Source organism: Leucoraja erinacea, chromosome 27 (genome assembly GCF_028641065.1).
Source record: "Leucoraja erinacea ecotype New England chromosome 27, Leri_hhj_1, whole genome shotgun sequence".
NCBI classification, from domain to species: domain Eukaryota; kingdom Metazoa; phylum Chordata; class Chondrichthyes; order Rajiformes; family Rajidae; genus Leucoraja; species Leucoraja erinaceus.
The window spans coordinates 20,656,682-20,684,497 of NC_073403.1; the positions used below are offsets into that span (position 1 = coordinate 20,656,682).

General features: G+C 43.2%; 1 protein-coding gene across 1 annotated transcript in view; it reads left to right on the top strand.

Annotated features, from left to right (window-relative positions):
* Positions 1-27,816, top strand: part of LOC129710337 (neurabin-2-like) — a 197,640-nt gene that overhangs the window by 132,649 nt on the left and 37,175 nt on the right. The window contains exons 4-5 of the mRNA XM_055657269.1: positions 1,783-1,903; positions 12,618-12,722. Coding sequence (XP_055513244.1) covers positions 1,783-1,903; positions 12,618-12,722 — 226 coding nt within the window. The remainder of the gene's footprint in view (positions 1-1,782; positions 1,904-12,617; positions 12,723-27,816) is intronic.

The following is a 27,816-nucleotide window of genomic DNA, read 5'->3' on the forward strand; positions in this document are numbered from 1 at the left end:
TTGACAGGAGAGGTGAGAGAGAATGGGTGGCACAGTGGTGCAGCGGTAGAGTTGCTGCCTTCTATTGCCAGAGACCCAGGTTCGATCCTGACTATGAGTATGGAGTTTACGCGTTCTCCCTGTGATAGAGTGAGTTTTCTCTGGATGCCCCGGTTTCCTCCCATATTCTGAAGACGTACAGGTTTGTAGGTTAATTGGCTTCTGTAAATTGTCCCTAGTTTGTAGGATAGAGCTAGTGCACGGGGTGATCGCTGGTCGGCGCAGACTCAGTTGATCGAAGGGCCTGTTCCCTTGCTCTAGAATAAAGAATAAAGCCAAAATTTTAAATCATTTCATTGCTCAAGTGGTGTGATTCACAACCTGAAGGGCAGAGATGGCAACATTTCTCACCACATCTACAGAGTACCTGAAGAACTCGAACCTATAGGCCTGTGGATATAATTACGGCACGGACACAGTGGACGTCATGACAACAGGACCTTCAACCCAACTCATTCACGCCAGCCAAGATATCCCATCTAAGCTAGTTCCATGTCCCTACATTTGGCCCATATCGCTCTAAACAGTTCCTATCCATGTACCTGTTCAAAATGTATTATTGTACCTGTCTCAACAACCTCCTCTGGCGGTTCATTCCATATACCGACCACCCACTGTGTGTTAAGGTTGCCCCTCAGCTTAAACTATTGCCCTCTAATTCCCCTTCCCAGGGAATCGATTATGTATTCATCCTATCTATTCCCTCATGGTTTTATACACCTCTATAATATCACCCCTCAGCCTCCAGTAAGAGATAAAGTCCTGGCCTGCACAACCTCTCCCTTTAGCTCAAGTCCTGGCAACTTCCTTGTAAATCTTTGTTTCAGTCTTACCAGCTTAAGGGCATCTTTCCTAAATCAGGGTGACCAAAATTGGACACGATACTACTAATGCAATCTTGCCAACGTCTTGTACAACTGTAACTTAATGTCCCAACTTCTCTGTGTAGGAAGGAACTACAACTGCTGGTTTAAACCAAAGATAGACACAAAAAGTTGGAGTAACTCAGTGGGACAGGCAGCATCCCTGGAGAGATGGAATGGGTGATGTTTCGGGTTGAGACCCTTCAGGATCCGTAACGTCACCCATTCTTTCTCTTCAGAGATGCTGCGGCTCCCACTGAGTGACTCCAGCTTTTTGTGTCTATTTTCGGTCCCAACGTCTACACTCAGTTCCCCGACTGATCAAGGCCAATGTACCAAAAGCCGCCTTCACTGTCCTATTTACCTGCGAGACCATTTTCCGGGAAGAATGACCTCTTGCTGTGGTGTAAATTTCCATGAGTTTCTGAATCAAATCCAGATAACCTGGAGTTTATTTTCTTACTTGATACATCCTTCCACCTTCGAAACCTATATATTTAACATTGCTATCAGCCATCTCCAATAGCCTTTCTCCAAGACAGACACAAAATGCTGGAGTAACTCAATGGATCAGGCAGCTTCTCTGGAAAATGTGATATTTCAGGTCGAGACCCTTCTTCAGAGGCAACCCGAAATGTCACCTGTTCTTTTTCTCTAGAGATGCAGCCTGACCACAGTTACTCCAGCTTTGTGTGTGTCTTCGGTTTAAACCAGCATCTGTAGTTCCTCCCGACACATCCTTTCTCCAAGCACCCTCTTTGATACAGATTCCGTACCCTTTATCACTCTCAATCCTGCTTGAAATATTTCATTCTTTGGGAAGTGCTGTTGAAGTATAAAATATGCGCTCAACTGAAATGAACCTCATTTCTCTCTGTAGATGGCGATGGCCTGGGAATCAGCATCATTGGAATGGGAGCTGGAGCAGATATGGGATTGGAAAAGCTGGGAATATTTGTGAAGACGGTAACCGAAGGGGGAGCGGCTCACAGGGACGGCAGGTATGGATTGGTCACTGTTGACTAGGAACTCTATTATTCCTAAACTTGAATCCTCTGCACATTTGTGCTCCATAAATGTCAACCTTTGAGAATTGGTCATGAAGACCAAGTTTCGATCTGAAAGTTAGACACAAAATGGTGGAGTAACTCAGCAGGTTAGGCAGACCTGAAGTCCGAAGAAGGGTCCCGACCCAAAACGTCGGGAACATTATCTCCAGAGATGCTGCTGCACCCACTGAGTTGCTCCAGCCTTTTGTTTCCATGTTTGATATAAACCAACATCTGCAGTTCCTTTTTTTATTACATTGACCATAAAGGAGTTAGATTGGTTAAGTGTTAAACGTTTGTTTTCATGAAAATCCAAGAACTACAGATGCTGGAAAATCTGAAACAAAAGTGAAGATACCTGGAACACTCAGTAGGTCAGGCAGCATCCGTGGAAAGAGAAACAGGTTTAATGTGTTTGGTTGAAGATCTGCAAATGCTGCCTGGCCATGTGAATTTTCCCAGCATTTTCTATTCATTTGTCTGGGGCTAGATATTCAGTCATGCTCTGCCTTATTTTTGGGTTTGACAAAAAAACATTTGTTTTTCATATGTGAATGCAGTTAAAGAGATGGTGGAAAATTATAGCACATTCTTAATGAAAGCTGGAACGATCAGCTGCTTGCAAATAAATTTCTAAAACAATCCAGACTGACAGCTGGCATTGGATACATTATGCATGCATCCTCCAGTGTGGTATTCCATGATGTACAAGGCCCAGGTTACTTTGTGCAATAGCACATCTGTTATATCTCAAAATGTACATTTATCGAGTAGCACAGCAATTGTGTAAGTAAGTAAATTTTATTTACATAGCACGTTTAAATCAACTCGCGTTGAAACCAAAGCGCTTTACATAAAATAAATAATTAAGTTTCTGTACATCAATAGATAAAATTAAAAATAAGAGAAAATGACACAACACATTATAGAATTCAACATGAACGTGTCCCCCCCAACAGAATCAACATTTTCCACTGTGGGGAAAGGCATCAAAAAGTTAAGTCCTCTTCCTCTGTGAATCACCCGAGGTCGGGGCCTATTTGTAGCCTCCGCAGCCAGTCCGATGTTTTCAGGTCCTCTTGCCGGGAAGATGGAACTCCGGCGTCGGGTGAACACTCCTCAGCGGCTTGGAACTGTGGAACTGCAAAATAAACTCTTAAATTGTAGGAAGGAACTGCAGATGCTGGCTTAAACCGAAGATAGACACAAAATGCTGGAGTAACTCAGCGGGACAGGCAGCATCTCTGTCGAGTGAAGGAATGGGTTAATTCCCGCTGATTTACTCTAGCATTTTGTGTCTATAAAAGGAATTAAAGTTGGTTGTGGGTTACAAGGGGGAGGGGAGGGGGAGGGATTAGAGCCATGACTGGGGAAAAGACATTGTAGTTAGAAATGTGAAGTGGGTTATAATCAATGTCACATCAAGGAATTATTACAGATGCTGATTTACAGAATAAGACACAATGTGCTGGAGTTACTCAGTGGGTCAGGCAGCATCCCTGGAGAACATGGATAGATGACATTTTATGTTGGGATCCTTCTTCAGAGTCATAGTCTGAAGAAGGGTCTTGACCCGAAACATCACCTAAATCATACTGTTTGTTTGTTGAAAACTGCTATAATATAAGACAAAAAAAATTGTCAACTATGCACAAATTTGGCCTGATGCCAGTTGAATTAAATGCTGCAGATTTTCATTATGTTTAAATGCTGGTGCATCCTTTGACGATTTGCAACATGATAGGCATGAGAGACATGGTTTGCAGGCAGTGGAGAACACCCACGGGTTTTTTTTGCCCAGGGTGGAGGATTTTAAAACTAAAGGCCATAGGCTTAAGGTGACCTTAAGAGGGACCTCAGAGGTAATGGTTTCACTTAGAGGGTAGTTTGTATCTGAAATCAGCTGCCAGAGGAAACTATAGGAGCAGATACAAATATGACTTTTAAAAGACATTTGGACATACATATGAGAGGAAAGGTTAGAGGTCCATGAGCCAAATGCAGGCAAATGGGACAAGCTGAATGTGCTACCTTGGCCGGCATGTATAAGGTGGGCTGAAGGGCCTGTTTCTGTGCTGTACAGCTCTATGACTGCAGTATAGTTTTAGTTTAGAGATACAACATGGAAACAGGCCCTTCGACCTGTCCATGCCTGCCAGCGATCGCTGAACACTAACACTATCCTACACACACCAGGGACAATTTGCAATTTTACTGAAGCTAATTAACCTCCAAAACCTATACGTCTTTGGAGTGTGGGAGGAAATCGGAGCACCTGAAGAAAACCCACGCAGGTCACCTGGGCAACGTACAAGCTCCGTACAGACTGCATCCTTAGTCAAGATCCAACCTGGGTCTCTGGCGCTGTTAGGCAGCAACTCTACCACTGTGCCGCAAAGAGATTGCAGATTTTCATTTTATGGAGCATGCCGTAATGGAGTAACTAAACAAATAGCACCTCACAATGTTTCGTTAATTTTGTACTGCAGTGCTACAGAATATTTTCAATGAAATTTTGAACCCTGCACATCTAAATGAAATCCAATGTTCCTCAAGGCAGTAGCTCAATAATATTAGCTGTAGCAGCCATCAGCATTTCCATACCAAAATTAAATTTCAATTGTTTTTTCTTTCCAAAAGTGGCTTTCAATCTCTGTTAGCTGTCTGAGGCTTGAAATATATTTTAATGACATTTTACTGAACAAACAAGGGAAAACTGTGCCTGCAGACCTGGGCGAACTGTTGAACTATTCTTGTATAAATTGCAATATTTCTTAAGGTGTAATGATAAGATAGAATAGTGGTTATCATGGAATATGCTTGGAATAAAGGTATACTCTCCTTTGAAATATTTATTGGCACAAAAGTGTGATTGGCTTGCAATTGTCCTGAACTATTATCTACCTCATTGGTGACCCTTGAACAATCCTTGATCAGACTTTGCTGGCTTTATCTTGCACTATCCGTTATTTCCTTATCATGGTAAATCAAATTTCATGGTACCTTAATTGACCTTTGAACCCTTCGAACCTTTGTATCTGTGCACTGTAATGGCTCGATTGTAATAATGTATTGGATGCATTTCCGCTGACTGGTTAGCACGCAACAAAAAATGTTCACTACCTCGGTACACGTGACAATAAACTAAACTGAACTGAACTGTAGAATCAGGAGGTTGATAGGAAGGAACTGCAGATGCTGGTTTATGCCGAAGATGGACACAAAAAGCTGGAGTAATTCAGCGGGTCAGGCAATATCTCTGGAGAAAAGGAATTGGTGACGTTTTGGGTCGAGACCCTTCTTCAGACGTCTTGTTGCTAATGAAACCTCATTCTCACCAGATTTGCACCTTTAAGACAGGCCCTTGTAGAAATTTACAATATCAAGGGGACTTCAGTGTGCCTGTCGTCACATACACTGTGCATCATATTGTGACTACCTGGCTTTCATTTTAGTGTGTTGCAGTGCTTCTAATTACAGGAACCAAAAGTGGGGGGAAAAAAGCACTAGTCTATAAATAAACTGGGCAAAAAAAATGAGAGAATTTTGCCGCAGGAGAGAAGTTGGATTATTTTGAAGGTTTTTCTTTGACACTCATTTTAACAGCTTTCTTTGAACATCTTTTGCCAAATTGATTAGGATTCAAATTGAATAAAAACACGACTACTATGTTCTTTTAAGATGAGAGAGCATCTCATGTGTTATGTACAAAAATATATTCATTGAAAATAGGAGCTTCAAATCCACTCCTAGATGCACATTATGCAAAGGATAATGAATCTATACACATAAAATAACTCAGCAAATCCTTCAACTGATTACTGTTTGCGCAGAAATCATCTCACAGCACTTGTGATATTTTTACTAACATCCAGTATATATTTACAAGGCTGCTTTCTGGAGTTCTGTAATAAGCATTTACAATAGACAACAGACAATAGGTGCAGGAGTAGGCCATTCTGCTCTTCGAACCAGCACCGCCATTCACCGTGATAGTGGCCGATTATCCACAATCAGTACTCGTTCCTGCCTTCTCCCCATATCCCTTGACACCGCTATCTTTAAGAGCTCTATCTAACTCTCTCTTGAAAGCATCCAGGTCTGATCTGCTGGACACACTGCGGTGTCAAGGGTATTTCTTTCAGACATCAAAGTTGAGCAGTTTGAAAACATGCTTCACTCTATACAGTAGGTTTACTCCGGGTGCTCTGGTTTCCACCCACACTCCAAAGACATGCAGGTTTGTAGGTTACTTGGATTCTGAAAAATGTCTCCAGTGTGCAGGATAGAACTAGTGTACAGGTGACAGTTCGTCAGTAGAAACATAGAAATCATAGAAAAATAGGTGCAGGAGTAGGCCATTCGGCCCTTCAAGCCAGTTGAATATTCAATATGATCATGTCTGATCATCTAATATCAGTACCCCGTTCCTGCTTTTTTCCCCATATCCCTTGATTCCTTTAGCTCTAAGAGCTAAATGTAACTCTTGAAAACATCCAGTGAATTGCATCCACCACTTCTGTGGCAGAGAATTCCAAAGATTCACAACTATCTGGGTGAAGGCATTTTTCCTCATCTCAGTCCTAAATGGCCTACCCATTCTTAAACAGTGAGCACTGGTTCTGGACTCCCCCAACATCGGCAAAATTTTTCCTACATCTAGCCTGTCCAATCCTTTAAAGAATTTTATATGTTTCTATATGATAACCTCTCATCCTTCTAAATTCCAGTGAATGCAAACCCAGTCGACCCATTCTTTTATTATATGTCAGTCCCGCCATCCTGGGTATTAACCTGGTGAATCTACGCTGCACTCCTTCAACAGCAATAATGTCCTTCCTCAAATTAGGAGACCAAAATTGAACACAATATTCCCGGTGACCCTGTACAACTGCAGTAGGACCTCCTTGCTCCTAAACTCAAATCCTCTTGCAATGAAGGCCAACATGCCATTAGCTTTCTTCACTGCCTGCTGTACCTGCATGCTTACTTTCAGTGACTGATGTACAAAGACACCCAGGTCTCGTGCACCTCCCCTTTTCCTAGTTTGACATCATTCAGATAATAATCTGCCTTCCTGTTTTTGCCACCAAAGTGGATAACCTCACATTTATCCACATTATACTGCACCTGCCATGCATCTGCCCACTCACTCAACCTATCCAAGTCACCCTGCAGCCTCATAGCATCCTCATTGCAGCTCACACTGCCACCCAGCTTTGTGTCATCTGCAAACTTGGAGATGTCACATTTAATTCCATCGTCTAAATCGTTAATATTTATTGTAAATACCTGGGGTCCCAGCACCGAGCCTTGCGACACCCCACTAGTCACTGCCTGCCATTCTGAAAAGAACCCGTTATTCCTACTCTTTGCTTCCTGTCTGCCAACCGTTTCTCTATCCATGTCAATGCCCTACCCCCAATTCCATGTGCTCTGATCTTGCACACTAATCTCTTGTGTGGGACCTTGTCAAGTTTTATATTTCCTATTTTATAGTCAGTTTTTATATTCCCCACAAGCTTTCTTTCATGCTCTTTTTCCCATCTCTCAATTAAACCCTTTGTCCTCTGTTGAGTTCAAAATGTATCTCAGTCCTCCGGTTTGCTGCTTTTTTTCTGACCAATTTATATGCCTCTTCCTTGGATTTAACGCTATCCTTGATTTCCCTCGTTAGCCACGGTTGAGCCGCCTGCCCCGTTTTATTTTTTCGCCTGACAGGGATGAAAATTTTTTGGATTTCATCCATGCGGTCTTTAAATCTTTGTCATTGCATCTCGATCATCAACCCTGTAAGTATAATTGGCTAGTTTATCCTAGCCAATTCCCGTCTCATACCTTCAAAGTATCTTTTCTTTTAATTCAGAACCTTAGTCTCTGAATTAACCGGGTTACTCTCAATCCTAATGCAGAATTCCACCTTATTATAGTCAATGTTGCCCAAGGTGCTCTGCGCAACAAGATCTCTAACTAATCCTTCATTACACAATACCCAGTCGAGGATGGCCTGCCCTCTAGTCGGTTCCTCAACATATTGGTTTTAAAAACCATCCCGTATACATTCCAGGAAATCCTCTTCCTCAGCGCTGCTACCAATTTGATTGGCCCAATCTATATGTAGATTAAAATCATCCATGATAACTGATGATGGACTTGATAGGTCAAAGGGCCTATCTACAAGCTTTAATTTTAAAGTCACTTTAATTTCAAGTTTTATGTATCATGTTGTGTTTTATGACTGTTGGCAGAACAATTTCCTTCCTGGGATAAATAAAGTTCTATTGTATCACTAAACTATTCTACCAGTTCACTCCATCCACAGTATTTTTTTTACAGTGGTGTATCTCTAAACTAAAATAAACTTAACCTAAGGGGCGCAGGCCTTGGCTGCCAACATTGTGCCAACTGTTCACAAACTTCAGTCTCCACACTCTACCGAGGAAATCATCACTTTTCGGTTGGGGATTGGCATCTACCCTCCCCACCCCCAAACAGACGCAAACTGCCCATAGGCAGTGTTCACCGCTCCACGTTAAATGTGACCCAATTACAAAAAAATCACCTGGTAGGGTGAAGGTTCGAGACATAATGAACTGCCGATGCTAGTTTACGAAAGAAGACAATGTGCGAGTAACTCAGTGGGTCAGGCAACATCTCTGGAAAACATGGATAGGCAACGTTTTGCGTTGGGACCCTTCTTTAGTCTAGATTTCGATAGGTGATATTTAGGGTCATAATAGGTTTTATATCTATCCTGCCATTCAATCATGGCTGATCTATCTTTCCCTCTCAACCCCATTCTCCTGCCTTTGCCCCATAACCCCTGACACCCTTACTAATCAAGGATCGGGACCATTCTTCAGTCTATACATGGATAGGTTACATTTTGTGTTGGGACTCTTCTTCGGTCGCTAAAGAAGAGTCCCGTCCTGATGCCAGCTGTTTGTTTTTTAAACCATGATCATAATCACAGTTCTGTACAGAGAATGAACGATTAACCAAATGTCTCTGTGATTTCTAATCCTTGCCTTGAGGTTTTGAACAAATGCTATCTAAAATTAATTTGTTAATTAAAAAGTCAGAATAGCAATGGGGCCACTGTATTTATTAGCTGACAGTTCACTGAATTAATTTTCACCATTTTCTTCTAATCCAAGTCAGCATTTCAAATAATTTAGGAGCAGCAGAAGGGTACGGAGGTCATGGTGCCACAGGTCCAGGGACCCGATTTCTGTCCTCACCTCAGGTGCTGTCTGTGTGGAGTTTTCACGTTCTCACCTGACTGCAGAACAGCTCATGAACAGGCGACGTTTAAGGTTGAAACCCTTCTTCAACAAACCAAAAATGTTGTCTATCCATGTCCAGACTGCAGAAGGGTCCTGACCCAAAAATGTTGTCAGAACAGCTTCTTCTCCTCTGTTTTCAGTTCTCTGGGCTGTGCTTCCATAAGCTGGGGTACTGTCCGATTCATCTCTGGCCTATTGCGGACCATAGGCAATCAGGAATGGGGAACTGATTGTGGATGATCAGCCATGATCACAGTGAATGGCGGTGCTGGCTCGAAGGGCCGAATGGGCTACTCCTGCACCTATTGTCTATTGTTTATGGAACAGGTGGACTACAACGTTACGTATATTCTGCATCCTCTGCTCTACTTATTGTACTTGAGTTAGGCTTGATTATATTTATGTATAGTATTATCTGATCTGATCTGATCAGATAGCATGCCTGTCACACAGAAGCATTCACTCTCATGAAGCTGTACACAATGTTACACACACATAGCTACCCTACCTGTAAATAATGAATAGGGTACTGTTGTATTTCAAGAAGAGCAATTGGCAACAGTGTTGGCTTTCAACAAGTAGTGTGTGATACACAAAGGCTGCACACTTTGGTCTGTTACCTATCCTCCCATCTCCTATCCCTGCTGTCACCAGCATTGTTGTATCTGACTTCTTTCAGCAAGTTTCTGAAGTGATTTAATGGACCACTTGCACCTTGAAAGGCAAAAATGCAAGGAGCCATTGACCGGCTGCTGAGCTGAGATTGATCAGTGCTGAGCAATTGGTGTTGTTGGCTCTGAATCTACACACTGTCCTAGGATATCAGTAAACTCAGCGGATCAGATAGCATCTCTGGAGAAAAGGAATAGGTGACGTTTCTGGTCGAGGGTCTCGACCTAGCCCACAGCTAACAATGGACCGCTTGTTTGAGCATTGTTAAATTTTGCATATCTTTAATTCATTTGTTCTATGCCTCCCTATATCACAGTCTAAATCTCTTGTTTCCCATTCCCCTGACTCTCGGTCTGAAGGAGCGTCTGTGCCCGAAACGTCACCTATTCCTTTACTCCAGAGATGCTGTCTGACCGGCTGAGCTACTCCAGCTTTTTGTGCCTTACTTCGGTTCCCACCAGCACCTGCAGTTCTTTCCCCCACACCTAGGATGTCAGTGATGTTTTGTTCTGACGTCATCACTGTAGGATTTCGCTGCAAGGTTTGTTTAGCCTTGTAATACTGTCCCAAATGTCTCTCTTACTGTTCCATCTTTTGGGGAATCATCCTATTTTAGCGGCAAACACAACAATAGGTCTGCCATGTTAAGTGCTTGGCTTCTCATGAGTGTGTGGATAATGCAGCAAACGATCTCTGCTCTCCAGGGAGGGTTAAACGCGACAAATTAAAACACTGATCCTTCCCTCATTTGCGACAGTAGCCATTAAAATCTCTACTGCTGCATAGTCACCAAGGAATCACTCTTCTAAACGTATACTGTTGGAATCTGAAAGCAAAACCTTCTCAGTTCAATGTTAGAAGCCAAAATGCTGGAGTAACTGCGGGTCAGGCAACTTCTCTGGAGAGAAGGATTTTGCAGTGGAGCAGACGATATGTGTAGGAAGGAACTGCAGATGCCGGTTTATACCGAAGATAGACACAAAATGCTGGAGTAACTTAACGGGACAGAGAGCATCTCTACTACCCGAAACGTCACCCATTTCTTCTCTTCAGAGATGCTGCCTGTCCCGCTAAGTTACTCCAGCATTTTATGTATATCTTCGGTGTAAACCAGCGTCTGCAGTTCATTCCTACTGAATTCAATGTTTTGTTGGAATTATAGACATGCAATCCGGAAACTGACCCTTCTGCCCAACTTGTTCATGTCAACCAAGAAGCCCCAGCCAAGGTAGTCCCATTTGCCTGTGTTTGGTCCATATCACTCTAAATCTTTCCTATCCATGCATCTGTCCAAGTGTCTTTTAAATGCTGTTGAGTATTTGACATGAACTACTTCTTCTGGCAGCTAATTCCATATACCCACCACACTCTGAATGAAAAACATACCCCTCTGGTTCGTATTAAATCTTTCCCCTCTCACATTAAGCCTATGTTCTCTGTTTTTTTATTCCCCAAATCTGGGTATAAGTCTCTGCTTTCTTCCTATCTATTCCTCTCATGATCTTATACACCTCAATAAAATTTCCCCTCAGCCTCCTGCACTCCAAGGAATAAAGTCTTTAGGGCCTGTCCTATTTTCACGACCTAATTCACGACCTCTGCCGAGTTTGCCTTTGACTCATACTCGCAGCATGGTCGTCACAAGGTCGTAGGTGGGTTGTAGCAGGCCGTGATGCTCGTCGTAGGTACTCGTGGCATCAAGTAGGTCGGGGCGTTTTTTCTAGCTTGATGAACAATGTCCATGAGTAAAAAAGGTTGTGAATTAGGTCATGAAAGTGGGACAGGCCCTTTAGCCTGCCCAACCTTTCCTTATAAAGCAGACTTGAGTCCTGGTAACATCCTCGTAAATTTTCTATGCACCTTTTGCAGCTCAATGACATATTTTCAATAGCAGGGAGATGAAAACTGAACACATTACTCCATATATGGCCTCACCAATGTCTGGTACAACATAAGATTCCAACGTCTGTACACAAAAGGTAATCTCCAACAACCCTCCTCCCCCTACCCGTCCCCTTTCTCCCCCACACCCCCTTTACCTTCTCCTCCGCCCTCCCATGTGGCCCACCTAGATTCACACAGATTTCTCCCATCCCACCTGCATTCCTTCCTCTGGCTTCACTATTTGTATCTCCTCAATCCTTTTGTCTCATACTTCAGCGCTTTGTGTATTTTTCTATACTCAATGTTAAATACTCATGACCAACCTAGGAACTTGCAACGCCATTTTCAGGGCACTATGTACCTGCACTATGTGACTGCATGGGTTTTCTCCGGGTGCTCTAGTTTCCACCATCCAAAGACATACACGTTTGAAGGTTAATTAGCTGTTGTAAATTGTCCCTAGTGTATAGGATTGTGCTAGTGTACGTGGTTTCGACTTGGGACCCTTCATCAGTCTGAAGAAGGGTCCCAACGTGAAATATCACCTATCTATGTTCTCCAGCGATGCTGCCTGACCCGCTAAGATACCCCAGCACTTTGTGTCTTCATCTTGTATAAACCAGCATCTACAGTTCCTTGTATGCCTCTAGTCGTGAAATTCCACTTGTTATTAATATTAGTGTTTGAATTAAGCAAGCATTTTTGATTTCTGTTTGACTAATCTTGTTGGCTGGATTTGAAGTGGCTACTGAAGAAATACCACGAGGCTACTTGGTTACTTGCATCCAGCTAACGCCCGATTTTTTTCATTTATTCTTATTCAGGATCCAAGTGAATGATCTAATTGTGGAAGTGGATGGGATCAGCCTGGTTGGAGTGACCCAGAGTTTTGCTGCCTCCGTCCTGAGGAACACAAAAGGAACGGTCAGGTAATATCGCACAGAGTTGTGGAACAGGTAGAGGAGCAGCTAGATTGTGGAAATAAGTACCCAAAATTTCTGCAGGGGCTCTCCTACACTCACCCCAAATGAGGAATGAAAGTTAAGAGAAGGTTAATGTTATCTTGAGCAAAATACAAAGTGCTGGAGGAAGTATGTGGGTCCAAGAGCATTGGCCAGCCAACATTTTGGATCGGGACCCTTCTTCAGACTGAAGGTCTTCTTCAGACTAGGAGGAAAGAGAGACAGCTGGAAAATAGGTGGATGCAGGACAAAGCCTAGCAAGTGAGAGGGGTTAGATAGGGAGAGAAGAGAAGTGACATGTAGTCAGAGATATCTAGGTGGGAGGGGAAGAGGAGCAGGGAAATGGGGGAAATGGGTGTGCGCTGGGATATGGTGGGCGGGAGGGAAAGAAAGGTGCAGGGAAGGGGGCACGTTATTTAAAATTGGAGAATTCAACATTCATACTGTTGGGTTGTAAGCTACCCAAGCTAAATATGAGATGCTGTTCCTTCAGTTTGCATGTGGCCTCACTTTGGCAGTGGAGGAGGCCCAGGACCTGAAAGATCAGTGCGGGAATGGGAAGGGGAGTTAAAGTGGTTCGCATCTACGAGTTCCAGCATGCCTTGACGGACTGAGCACAGTTGTTCATCTTATCTTGTGTTTCATAGGACTTAGAAGGTTAATCTTGCCTCGTGTATTACTCAGGAAGAAGTCGGATTTATATTTATTACTGTTAACAAAATTTAAAATGTAATGTGCTGAGCACATAATCTACCACCAAATAATCTTTTTCCAAAGGCAGAAGGTTACATAGTATATCTCCCTGAATCTTTTTTACTTCCACAAGTTTAATCCTGTGATAGACACAAAGTGCTGGAGTAACTCAACGGGAGATGCTTAGCAGCATCTCTGGAGAGAAGGAATGGGTGACGTTTTGAGCCGAGATCCTTCTTCATACTAGGCAGGGGAAAGGGAAACGAGAAATATAGACAGTGATGTAGAGAGATATAGAACAAATGAATGAAAGGTATGCAAAAATGTAACAATGATGAAGGAAACAGGCCATTGTTAGCTGTTTGCTAGGTGAGAACAAGAAGCTGGTGCGACGGTGGATTGAGAGGGAATGCAGGGGTTATTTGAAGTTAGAGAAATCAGTTTCATACTGTACCACTGAGTTGTAAGCTGCCTCTGGAGAGAAGGAATGGGCGACGTTTTGGGTCGAGACTCCTCTTCAGTGTGGGAATGGAAAGGGGAGTTAAAGTGTTTAGCGAGTTCTAGCAGGCCTTGGCATACTGAGCAAGTGTTCATCTTTTCTTGTGTTTAGCAGAAAATAGAAGGCCTACCCCTGTGTTAATGTCTCAGTGACGTCCAATAAATTCATACTGAGTAGGGAGTCTACTGGTCTCAGGATTCTAAAAATGTTTGATTTGACCAACGATTTCTTATAATTTCTTCACGTGCTGAATGCTGCAGTATTTTCTCAGTGATCGGTCATGTAGGGCCTCACATATCTCCTGCTGCTCACCCAAAGTCACCCAGATTTCTCACCCATTGCTTATGTGACAAACTTTTTAATTACTAACATTAACCTTCATAACTCCGATGCAGAGGAAGCTAAGGCATTAGATGTGCATTGTCACCTTAACCTAGCCGGGAGCTCATTTCCCCGATTCAGCACATCAACTACCGATGTCAAGCAGTTGAACTTAGACTGGAAGGTTCACAGTAACATTGATGAATATGAAAGACATAGAGTCATACAGCATGAAAACAACCCCATCAGTGGGTGGGGTAGCTCTGTTGGTGAGAAATGAAATTCAGTCCCTTGCAGGGGTGACATAGAATCAGGAGATGTGGAGTCAGTATGGATAGAACTGGTCAATTGTAACGATAAAAATACTCTAATGGGAGTTATCTACAGGCCCCCAAACAGTAGCCTGGATATAAGGTGCAAGTTAAATCAAGTTAAAATTGGCATGTCATAAAGGTAATGTTATGGTTGTTATGGGAGATTTCAACAAGCAGGTAGACTGGAAAAATCAGGTTGGTACTGGACCCCCAAGAAAGGGAGTTTGTGGAGTGCCTCTGTGATAGACTCTTAGAGCAACTTGGATTGAAGCCTACCAGGGAGAAGGCAATTCTGGATTTAGTACTGTGTAATGAACCGGATTTGATAAGGGAACTCGAGGTAAAGGAGCCATTAGGTGGTGGTGACCATAATATGATGTTTTAATCTACAATTTGAGAGGGAGAAGGGTAAATCAGAGGTGTCAGTATTACAGTTGAACAAAAGGAACTATGGAGCCATGAGGGAGAAGTTGGCCAACGTTGACTGGAAAGATACCCTAGCAGGGATGACAGTGGAACAACAATGGCAGGTATTTCTGGGAATAATACAGAAGGTGCAGGATCAGTTCATTCCAAAGAGAAAGAATGATTCCAAGGAGAGTAAGGGGCGACCGTGGCTGTCAAGGGAAGTCAGGGACTGTATAAAAATAAAAGAGAAGAGTATAACATAGCAAAGATGAGCGGGAAGCCAGAGGATTAGGTAACTTTTAAAGAGCAACAGAAGATAACTAAAAAGGCAATACGGGGAGAAAAGATGAGGTACGAAGGTAAGCTAGCCAAGAATATAAAGGAGGATAGTAAAATCTTCTTTAGGTATGTGAAGAGGAAAAAATTAGTTAAGACCAAAGTTGGACCCGTAAGGACTGAAAATGGTGAATTTATTATGGGGAAATAGCAGATTAGTTGAACAGGTACTTTGGATCCGTCTTCATTAAGGAGGACACAAACAATCTCCCTGATGTACTAGTGGCCAGAAGATCTAGGGTGACGGAGGAACTGAAGGAAATGCACATTAGGCAGGAAATTGTGTTGGGTAGACTGATGGGACCGAAGGCTGATAAATCCCCAGGACCTGATGGCCTGCAACCCAGGGTACTTAAGGAGGTGGAAATCATGGAAGCATTGGTGATCATTTTCCAATGTTCTATAGATTCTGGATCAGTTCCTGTGGATTGGAGGGTAGCTAATGTTATCCCACTTTTTAAGAAAGGCGGGAGAGAGAAAACAGGGAATTATAGACCAGTTAGCCTGATGTCGGTGGTGGGGAAGATGCTGGAGTCAATTATAAAAGATGAAATAGCGGTATATTTGGATAGCAGTAGCAGGATCTGTCCAAGTCAGCATGGATTTATGAAGGGGAAATCATGCTTGACTAATCTTCGGGAATTTTTTGAGGATGTAGCTAGGAAAATGGACAAGGGAGAGCCAGTGGATGTAGCGTACCTGGACTTTCAGATAGCATTTGATAAGGTCCCACATAGGAGATTAATGGGTAAAATTAGAGCACATGGTATGACATAGATAGAAAATTGGTTGGCAGACAGGAAACAAAGAGTAGGGATTAACGGGTCATTTTCAGAATGGCAGGCAGTGACTAGTGGGGTACCGCAAGGCTCAGTGCTGGGATCGCAGCTATTTACAATATACATTAATGATCTAGATGAAGGGATTAAAAGTAAGATTAGCATATTTGCAGATGACACAAAGCTGGGTGGCAGTGTGAACTGTGAAGAGGATGCTATGAGGATGCTATGAGGGTGACTTAGACAGGTTGGGTGATTGGGCAGATGCAGTTTAATGTGGATAAATGTGAATTAAATGCCACTTTGGAGGCAAAAACAGGAAGGCAGATTATTATCTAAATGGTGTCAAGTTGGGAAAAGGGGAAGTACATCGGGATCTGGGGGGTCCTTGTTCATCTGTCACTGACAGTAAGCATGCAGGTACAGCAGGCAGTGAAGAAAGCGAATGGCATGTTGGCCTTCATAACAAGAGGAGTTGAGTATAAGAGCAAGGAGGACTTTCTGCAGTTGTACAGGGCCCTAGTGAGACCAAACCTGGAGTATTGTGTGCAGTTTTGGTATCCAAATTTGAGGAAGGATATTCTTGTTATTGAGGGAGTGCAGCGGAGGTTCACCAGGTTAATTCCCAGGTTGGCGGGATTGTCATATGTCGGTAGAATGGAGCAGCTGGGCTAGTATACTCTGGAATTTAGAAGGATGAGAGGGATTCTTATTGAAATATAACATTATTAAGGGTTTAGACACGCTAGAGGCAGGAAACATGTTCCCAATGTTGGAGGAGTCCAGAACCAGGGGCCACAGTTTAAGAATAAGGGGTAAGCCATTAGAACGGAAATGAGGAAAAACCTCTTCACACAGAGTTGTGAGTCTGTGGAATTCTCTGCCTCAGAAGGCGATGGGGGCCGGTTCGCTGGATGCTTTCAAGGGAGAGTTAGATAGGGCTCTTAAAGATAGCGGAGTCAGGGGATATGGGGAGAAGGCAGGAACAGGGTACTGATTGTGGATGATCAGCCATGATCACCTTGAATGGCGGGTGCTGGCTCTAAGGGCCGAATGGCCTACTCCTGCACCTATTGTCTATAGTCTTCCATATCGCCCAGGATGCCCCATCTAAGCTGGTCCCATGTTAGATTATTTTGCACAAGCAGCATTGTTTGTTAAATCTCTGTTTTCCCACCTAAATTTTGAGGGAAACAGTAAGTCATTAGTGCTTTAAAAATAGGGAAATGCTTTTAATAGGCACTGCATTTAAACAGTACACATTTAGTGTGAAAGAATTATCAGAGGCTTCAGGTCCTCTTCAAGAGAAAATAAGAATAGATGGAATCACTCATTTATAAAAAATAAAGTTAGATGACCAATTTATAACTTAATTGTCAAACAATTCTCTCTACCCCCCCCCCTCTCCCTCTCCCCCTCCCTCTCCCTCTCACCCCTCTCTCCCCATCCACTCTCTCTCCCCCCTCTCCCCTCTCCCAAAACTTCCCACCTCACCACACGTCTCACTCCTTCTTTACTTCATTTCCCTTTCCTCTACAACAACCCCACTCCTCCCCCCTCTTCCTCGATTTCATGAACTCTCCAACTTCTGCGCCAAAACTGCCAGTGTGATCTTGTCTACATTTGTGAGAGCAAAATGGGATATGAATAGCGAGGCATTGTTTACAGCATTATGCATTCTATACATCAGCAATTAGTTTGCAGCCTGTATATTAACAATGTATGCACGACTTGTACAGTAGAAATGTAAAGCCTCATTGGATGCCAGGCAGCATCAAAAACAATCTGGCTTTGCCCTTGATCCCAAAACTTCACATTGTTCTCTCGCTTATTTTAGCACTGCACAGGAAACCCCAAAGGACCAGTAGCGCATTAAATAGCAGTGCAGTGCAGGCTTAAGTACGCTTTCTACTGAAAGCTGTTTTGGATGAAGAACTGCATTTCATAGGAAATATAAAACAGTTCGTGCAAAAAAACTTGGCCAGGAAATAGACGTTAATTAATAAAAAAATATTCTGTGCTGACAAGTATAACTGATGCGCGGTACAGCAGTGGGGGAAAAAAGATGTGTAAAAGGTTTTAGAAACATAGAAACATAGAACATAGATGCAGGTGGAGGCCATTCAGCCCTTCGAGCCAGCACCACCATTCATTGTGATCATGGCAATCGTCCCCAATCAATAACCCGTGCCTGCCTTCTCCCCATGTCCATTGATTCCACTAGCCCTTAGAGCTCTATCTAACTCTCTTAAATCCATCCAGTGATTTGGCCTCCACTGCCCTCTGTGACAGGGAATTCCACAAATTCACAACTCGTTGGGTGAAAAGGTTTTTTCTCACCTCAGTCTTAAATGGCATCCCCTTTATTCTAAGTCTGTGGCCCCTGGTTCTAGACTCTCCCAACATTGGAAACATTTTTCCTGCATCTAGCTTGTCCAGTCCTTTTATCTATATTACTAAAACTCTGATCTTGACCGCTTTTGGCCCACTGTGCTGCGATTTCCGACAGAACGCCGCCACCTACGGCCGTCATTTTTGGCCACCTCACTCAGAGCCCCCCTCCGCCTTACGGGTGTGGAGGATTTTTCCCATCGATGACAAATCAGAGAGATATTAATGTTTTTTTTCTAAATCACCATTCTCTCTGCTGCCCCTGCTGGAGGGAGGGGGAGGGACTATAAAACAGGAAGTGGTGTGCCTCACTCAGTCTCTGCAATATGGTGCCTGCAAATGGTTGTTTGGGTGCTTTGGCTTGAAGTTGAAAGGCACTACTTACTGCAAATAATGGCTTGTAGCTTTGGCTTGAAGTTGAAAGGCACTTCTTACTGCAAATGGTGGCTTGGGTGCTTTGGCTTGAAGTTGAAAGGCACTAACTGCAAATGGTGGCATGAAGTTGAAAGGCACTACTTACTGCAAATGGTGGCTTGGGTGCTTTGGCTTGAAGTTGAAAGGCACTACTTACTGCAAATGGTGGCATGAAGTTGAAAGGCACTACTTACTGAAAATGGTGGCTTGGGTGCTTTGGCTTGAAGTTGAAAGGCACTACTTACTGCAAATGGTGGCATGAAGTTGAAAGGCACTACTTACTGCAAATGGTGGCGGGTGATTTGGGGCTTGAAGTTGAAAGGCACTACTTACTGCAAATGGTGGCTTGGGTGCTTTGGCTTGAAGTTGAAAGGCACTACTTTCTGCAAATGGTGGCGTGGGTGCAATGGCTTGAAGTTGAACGGCCCTACTTACTGCAAATGGTGGCTTGAAGTGGAAAGGCACTATCTGCAAATGGTGGCTTGGGTGCTTTGGCTTGAAGTTGAAAGGCACTACCTACTGTAAATGGTGGCGGGTGCTTTGGCTTGAAGTTGAAAGGCACCACCTACTGCAAATGGTGGTGGCGGGTGCTTTGGCTTTGAAGTTGAAAGGCACTACTTACTGCAAATGGTGGCTTGGTTGCTTTGGCTTGAAGTTGAAAGGCACTACTTACGGCTTGGGTGCTTTGGTTTGAAGTTAAAAGGCACTGCTGCAAATATACTTACTTACTGTTTGCACTGTATATTGATTTTAGATAAAACGCTACCACATACGGCTGTGATTTTTGGACATCTTACTCAGTCCGCCCTCCGCTGAGCAGGTGCAGAGAATTCTTCCCATCAATGAAAAATTAAAGTGTTATTAGTGTTTAAAAAATGTTGAGAATCTCTCTCCTGTCAATCACGCCATGAAATCCACACCTTTTCCGGTGGGAGGGGGAGGGGTTATAAAACCCGGAAGTGTGGGTGTGGTCAGTCTCTGCATGATGGGGGAGGGAGAGGTCACGACTGTCTGAGCTGTGAATCAACTGAACACACTGAATGTCTACTGAATCCGTGAGTTTGGTGTTTTGTATGGTTTTATGGTGGTTTCACCCTGCATGAAATGGTATGAAGCTGCATTTGAATTTGGTGGCCTTGCACCCTGCTTGAAGTGGTATGAAACTGCACTGAATGTGTTGGCCTTGGATCCAGCTTGAAATGGTATGAAACTGCACTTGAATTCGGTGGCCTTGCACCCTGCTTGAAGTGGTTGGAAACTGCACTTGAATTTGGTGGCCTTGCACCCTGCTTGAAGTGGTAGGAAACTGCACTTGAATTTGGTGGCCTTGCACCCTGCTTGAAATGGTAGGAACATGGATGTGAATTTGGTGACCTTGCACACTGCTTGAAATGGAATTTCAAGGAATAGTCATGAGTCAACTGCCAGCCCACCAGCCGTGAGTGAGCTGCCAGCAGATCAGGCTTGAGGGATTGAGCTGTCACCCCACGAACCCATACCAGCACTCCAGAAAGCCCTCCCACTGGCCACCAATATTGGAATTGGTGGAGAGGTGGAATATTGCGTCGGGGGACCATGGGACCCAACGGGTCCCACTTAGTCTAGTAATTTTATATGTCTCTATAAGATCCCCCTCATCCTTCTAAACTCCAGTGAATACAAGCCTAGTCTTTTCAATCTTTCCTCATATGACAGTCCCGCCATCCCAGGGATCAATCTCGTGAACCTACGCTGCACTGCCTCAATCACAAGGATGTCCTTCCACAAATTAGAAGACCAAAACTGTACGCAGTACTCCAGATGTGGTCTTACCAGAGCCCTATACTACTGCAGAAGAACCTCTCTACTCCTATACTGAAATCCTCTTGTTATGAAGGCCAACATTCCATTAGCTTTCTTCACTGTCTGCTGTACCTGCACGCCAACTTTCAGTTACCGGTGTACAAGGACACCCAGGTCTCGCTGTACCTCTCCCTTACCTAACCTATCCCCATTGAGATAATAATCTGCCCACTTGTTTTTGCCACCAAAGTGGATAACCTCACATTTATCTATAAAATACTGCATCTGTCACGCATCTGCCCACTCACTCAACCTGCCCAGTTCACCCTGCAACCTCCTAATATCCTCTTCACAGTTCACACTGCCACCCAGCTTTGTGTCATCCGCAAACTTGCTAGTGTTGCTCCTAATTTCCTCTTCCAAATCATTAATATATATGGTAAACAGTTGCGGTCCCAACACCAAGCCTTGCGGCACTCCACTCGCCACTGCCTGCCATTCTGAAAAGGACCCGTTCACTCCTACTCTTTGCTTCCAGTCTGCCAACCAATTTTCTATCCACGTCAACACCCTACCGCCAATACCATGTGCTCTAATTTTAGTCACCTGTCTCCCGTGCGGGACCTTATCAAAGGCTTTCTGAAAGTCTAGATACACTATATCCACTGGCTCCCCTTCATCCATTTTACTTGTCACATCCTCAAAAAATTCCAGAAGATTAGTCGAGCATGATTTTCCTTTCATAAATCCATGCTGACTTGGACTAATCCTTTTACTGCTATCCAAATGCCCCATTATTACCTCTTTAATAATTGACTCCAGCATCTTTCCCACCACCAAAGTCAGGCTAACTGGTCTGTAATTCCCCGTTTTCTCTCTCGCTCCTTTCTTGAAAAGTGGGATAACATTAGCTATCCTCCAATCCACAGGAACTGATCCTGAATCTATTGAACATTGGAAAATGATCACCAATGCGTCCACTATTTCTAGAGCCACCTCCCTGAGGACCCTGGGATGCAGACCATCAGGCCCAGGGGATTTATCATCCTTCAGTCCCATTAGCCTACCCAATACTATTTCTCGCCTAATGAAAATTTATTTCAGTTCCTCGACCCCCTTAGATCCTCTGTCCTCCAGTACTTCTGGGAGATTGTTTGTGTCTTCCTTAGTGAAGACAGATTCGAAGTACCTATTCAACTCTTCTGCCATTTCCTTGTTGCCCATAATAATTTCACCTGTGTCTTGCCTTCAAGGGACCCACATTTGACTTTGCTACTCTTTTACCCTTAACATATCTAAATAAGCTTTTACTGTCCTTCTTTATATTCCTGGCCAGCTTCCCTTCGTACTTCATCTTTTCAGCCCGTATTGCCCGTTTTGTTTCCTTCTGTTGTCCTATGAAAGTTTTCCAATCCTCTGGCTTCCGGCTACTCTTTGCTGTGTTATACATCTTTTCTTTTAGTTTTATTCTATCCCTAACTTCTCTTGTCAGCCGTGGTTGCCTGCTACTCCCCTTAGAATCTTTCTTCCTTTTTGGAATTAAATGATCCTGTGTCTTCTGTATTATGCCCAGAAATTCCTGCCATTGCTGTTCCACCGTCATTCCTGCTAGTATCCCTTTCCAGTCTACCTTGGCCAGCTCCTCTCTCGTGCCTTCATAATCCCCTGTGTTCAACTGCATCACTGCCACTTCCGATTTAACCTTCTCCTTCTCAAATTGCAGATTAAAACTAATATTATGATCACAACCTCCAAGCGGTCGAGTTCTCTTATCAAATTTGGTTCATTGGACAACATTAAATCCAGAATTGCCTTTTCTCTGGTCGGCTCCATTACAAGCTGCTCTAAGAATCTTTAGGAAGTAATTTGAGATTATGCAGACAGGAATGGAAGATCAGTACCAGTGTTAATGGAGACAAAGGTCATAACTGTTAGGCACAGAATTAGGCCATTCGACGCATCAAGTCTAGTCCGCTATTCAATCATGGCTGATCTATATCTCCCCCTACTCCATTCTCCTGCCTTCTCCCCATAATGACTGGAGTAACTCAGGCAGCATCTCTGGAGAAAAGGGATAGGTTTCTGGTCGAGACCATTCTTCAGACACAGAGTCAGGAGAAAGGAAAAATGAAAGATATAAATGGTGATATACAGAGAGAGAGATGGAACAAATGAATGAAAGTTATGCATAAAACAACGATGATCAAGAAGAGATAGAGTGCAAAGTGGTCCATTGTTGGCTGTGGAGTTATATAGATAATTAACTGAGTCACACAGCATGGAAACAAGCCCCTTGGCCCAACTTGTCCATGCAGACCAAGCTAGTCCTATTTACCCATGTGTAGCCCATTTCCCTCTAAACCTTTCCTATCCATATACCTTTCCAAATGTCTTCAAATGTTATTACAGGATAGGCAGATTAGGAATTGATGGGATTCTGACCTAAGGATCAACAATAAATAACTGTAACACAAGACTTGGAGGAGAAAGCTGCCAAAGTGAGCCGAAATGTAGAAACAAAGAACTGCAGATGCTGGTTTATACCAAAGATTGTCTGAAGAAGGGGCTGACCCGATCCATCACCTATCTCTTTTCTCCAGAGATGCTGCCTGGCCTGCTGAGTCACTCCAGCACTTTGTGTCAATATCTGCAGGGTGTGATGTTGGCACTGTGTGGGAGCGAATGTGATGGGTGGATGTGTTGAGGTGATGATCATATGGGCTGTTCCATACTTGTTGCCTCCAAGCTTCTTGAGTGCCATTCGAGTTGCACCTGCCTGTGTAAGTAGATAATTAAACTATATTCCTGATTTGTGGAGAAGTGTTGTTGAGTGAACAGTTGAATCATTTCAATCAGTCAATATCAATATCAGTTTTATTCGTATCTTGCACATAAAGTGCAAGTGAAATGAATTTGTCACCTCTACACACTCTTCCATCTTTAATGGGGCATATTTTCTCATTTCACATATCCTCTGGTACATAAATAAAGCAACATCAGTATTCCCCCCTGCTCCACTATAGCCAGCAAGGACATGGTGCACCTTGTGGCCTTCTTCTATCCTGTTGCTTTCTAGGTTTATGTATTCCACTGGAAATAAGGTGTCACCAGAAAAATGATCTTCATCTATGGACTGCGTTTTCGGCTGTACTTCTGAATTTGCTTTTTTGCACCATTATGGTTACCACGTATCACTATTATTAATTGATTGTTCCTATGATGATTATATATTGAGCTGTGTGTTATTGTGTTTACCAGCTTGTACTAAGCTGCATCAAGTAAGGATTTGATAGTTCCGTTGACGGTAATTATGACAATTAAACACACCTGATTCGTGCTTCTTAAGCCCGTTGGCCCTGCCCTCTTCTCACTGCTACGATCAGGCAGGAGCCCCGAGTCCCACACCATCAGGTTCAGCAATAGCTACTTTCCTATATCTATCGGGGTGTTGAACCAACTGACACAACCCTAATGCTATTTGACAATGGGACACTAAGGCCCACCTCCTGCACTCCTTTGCTTTTAGTTCAATTTAGAGATGTAGTGTGGAAACAGGCCCTTTGGCCCACAGAGTCAGTGCTGACCAATGATCACCCGTACACTAGTTCCATGTTATTCCAGTTCTGCATCCTACACACCAGAGGCAATTTACCAAAGCCAATTAACGTACAAACGTGCATGTCTTTGGAATGTGGGAGGAAACTGGAGCACCCAGAGAAAACTCACAGGGTCCCAGGGAGAACATACCAACTCCGTACAGACAGCACCTGTAGTCAGGATCAAACCCTGATCCATGGCGCTGTAAGGCAGCAACTCTGCCGCTGTGCCACTCTGCTGTCCACTATTCTATGGGTTTGTTTTATTTTCTCCTGATCTTTTTGCAATAATGTCATGTTATTTTGCAAAGCGTTCCTTCTTTGACAATTTTATGTGTAATTCATGCTTAATTTATGTATAATTGTGGAGCAGACACAAGACCAGTATATATTCCAGAAAAGCTGCCAATGACACATGCTGATCTGAAGCTTTGAGCTGTTCTTGTATCTTTGCAGCAGATTTTACACCCTTATTAGCTCCAGGAGTCCCTAATTAAGTGAGGAAACGTTTAGTTCATGTAATAAGTGTCGAGATGTAAATATGGGAATACTTTACAAAAATATATATTTAGAATTGAATTCCAAAATGTGAAAAGATGGCAGTCTTACATTTATAAATGCGACTTTTAAAAGACATTTGGACAGATATATAGTTAGGAAGGATTTGGAGGGTATCTAGGCTAAATGCAGATAAATGGGACTAGCCCAATATGCCAACTTGGGCAGAAGGTCCCGTTTCTGTTCTGTACAGCACTGTGACTCTATCTGTGGCTCATGCATTAAGCATTCAGAGCATCAAAAACAGCTGGCGATAATCTGTGGGAGAGGAGTGAAGGAAATTATTTTCTCATCACTTATTGAGAGCATCTTGCATATTTTTTGCAGCCATTCTGATGACAGCATCTCCCAGGTGTTGCAGTGTGGAGATACACCTGAGTGAAAAAATCTCAGAGAATCAAATTTGTAATTTAAACATAAATCTATCACCCTTACATTAAAGATCACAATAAATTATTTTTTTGTTAAATTTTCTAGATTTAACAAATCTTAATCCAAATGAAGTTCTAAATTTGACAGACGGTGGCTATTAAGGAATGGGTGGCATAATTATAGTATTTGCGATATTTAAAATTAAAGGGGACTTTGTCCAACTCTTCTTGATTAGCTAATTTTCTGTTTATTGGTGTATGGGTAATGTCCAAATCTTAAACGTCTGACTTATGTACAGTGTGTAGACAAGAGAGAGCGTTTGAGAGTCTGGTGGGGTGGGTTTGTCAGCTGCCGAGGGGGGCTGTAGGCATCTCCTGTGGTCTGGGAATTTGGTTCACAGCCAAATTTCCGACGTGCACTTTCTGGGTAATGAACAGTGCTCAGGACCCGTAACCTGGGAGAGGATGTGGAGACACAAAGAACTGCAGATACTGGAATCTAAATGAAAACACAAAGTGCTGGAGCAACTCAGCGGGTCAGGCAGCATCTGTGGGGGGAATGGACTGGTGCAGGTTCGAGTCAGGACCTTTCTTCAGGATGTGAATTTGTGCTGCTGTGTGGAATGGTTAAACCCATCTCTTTCAAGCGTTCTACAATGCTTATGGAGGTACTTATGTATTGAGATAAGGGACAGTAAAACCGTAAAAGTGCAGGTAGATATGTTGTAGTGATGAGAAATCTTTGAATCATTTGGGAAGAATTTTATCTTCTGGTGTGGGTAGGGCAAAGGCAGTATTTCTGGTGGTTCAGGCTAGGGTTGCCATGGGGATAAATTGCAACAGTTACCTGGCCAAAGTGATTGATGGGGGCAGTTAGAGAGAGCGAAGGGGGGGGGGGGGAATGGAACAAAAACTATGAGATCGGGGCAGGTACAATGTGTACAATGTGGAAAGTTAAGGAACGCTGAGGGAGAGAAAAGTATCGAATAATGAAAGGCCTGGATAGAGTGGATGTGGAGAGGATATTTCCACTAGTGGGAGAGGCTAGGACCAGAGGACATAGCCTCAAAATAAACAGACAAATCTTTAGAAAGGAGATGAGGAGGGATTTCTTTAGCCAGAGGGCGGTGAATCTGTGGAATTCATTACCACAGACAGCTGTGGAGGCCGTCAATGGATATTTTTAAGGTGGAGATTGATAGATTCTTGATTGAGTAAGGGTGTCAGGGGTTATGGGGTGAGGGTAGGGGAATGGGGTTGTTTGGGAAAGGTAGAACAGCCAGTATTGAACGGTGCAGTAGACTTGATGGTCCGAATGGCTTCATTCGGCTCCTATATCTTATGAACCTATGAGCTTATGAGCCAATATCATAGATGGATGTCTGGTGGCAGAAATAGCCAGTTGTGAGTTAGCTGAATTGCAAATATTGAGTTAATAAGGTTGCAATGCATCCATTCGGAAGATCCATTTCTCTTCAACCTTCTCAGCAGCTTAAAAACAACATCCCCTCCCCCCCCCTCCAATCAATCAACTTAATCCATTTACAATGTCAGAAAAGTGTACTTAGTGTAATTATTTTCATTCAGGCATGTGACAGGATAATACATTCATTTCATGCAATGTGCATATAAAATTAATTTTTTTAAGTTTTCAATTAAAGGAGGGAATGGTAAAGTATCTTTTATTCCCGTGGAATAATACCTCGTTGGTCTGCTGTTTGTGATTATATTTCCAGTGGAGATGCAATTTAAACAAATCCTGAAGGCATCTAACAACTTTTTTTTCCACATTATTAAAATGCACATCTGAATTAAGTGTTAGAGCAGAGCTTGCCTTAGCCTTGCCAATGCTTAAAATAGGACGTGTCAATAATTGATGGCAAGTTGGGAAACTAGTAAGGAAGGTATTAACATCTGTGGCTCCAGAGGACACCTGCCAAGATGTTTTGGCCTGTCTAGGTTTAAGTTGAAGTACTAGGCTTGTTATTGTCACTTGTACTGAGGTACAGCGAAAAGCTTGTGTTTATTTAGAGTCATATAACATGGAAAGAGACAGTTCGGCCCAACTTGCCCACGCCGACCAACATGCCCCATTTACACTTGTTCCACCTGTCTGCCTTTGGCCTATATCACTCTAAACCTATCCTATCCATAGACCTGCCTAAATGTTACTTAAACGTTGAGATACTACCTGCCTCAACTACCTCCTTTGATAGCTTGTTCCATACACCCAAAAAAAGTTATCCCTCGGGTTTCCATTAAATCATTGCCCCCTCACCTTAAACCTATGTCCTCTGGTTCTCGATTCCCCTACTCTGGAAAAAACTCAGTGCATGATCATCCCTCATCCCCCTGTGCTCCAAGGAATAATGCCTTAGCCTGCTCAACCTCTCCCAATAGCTTGGTCCCTTGAGTCCTGGTAACATCCTGGTATATCTCCTCTGAACCCTTTCAAGCTTGACACCATCTTTCCTTCAGATGGTGACCAAAACTGAACACAATACGCTACATGTGGCCTCACCAACGTCTTGTATAACTGTAACATTACGCACTTTGCACACTTTGAAAAACAAGCATTTTGTGTCTTTTTTTGTAAACC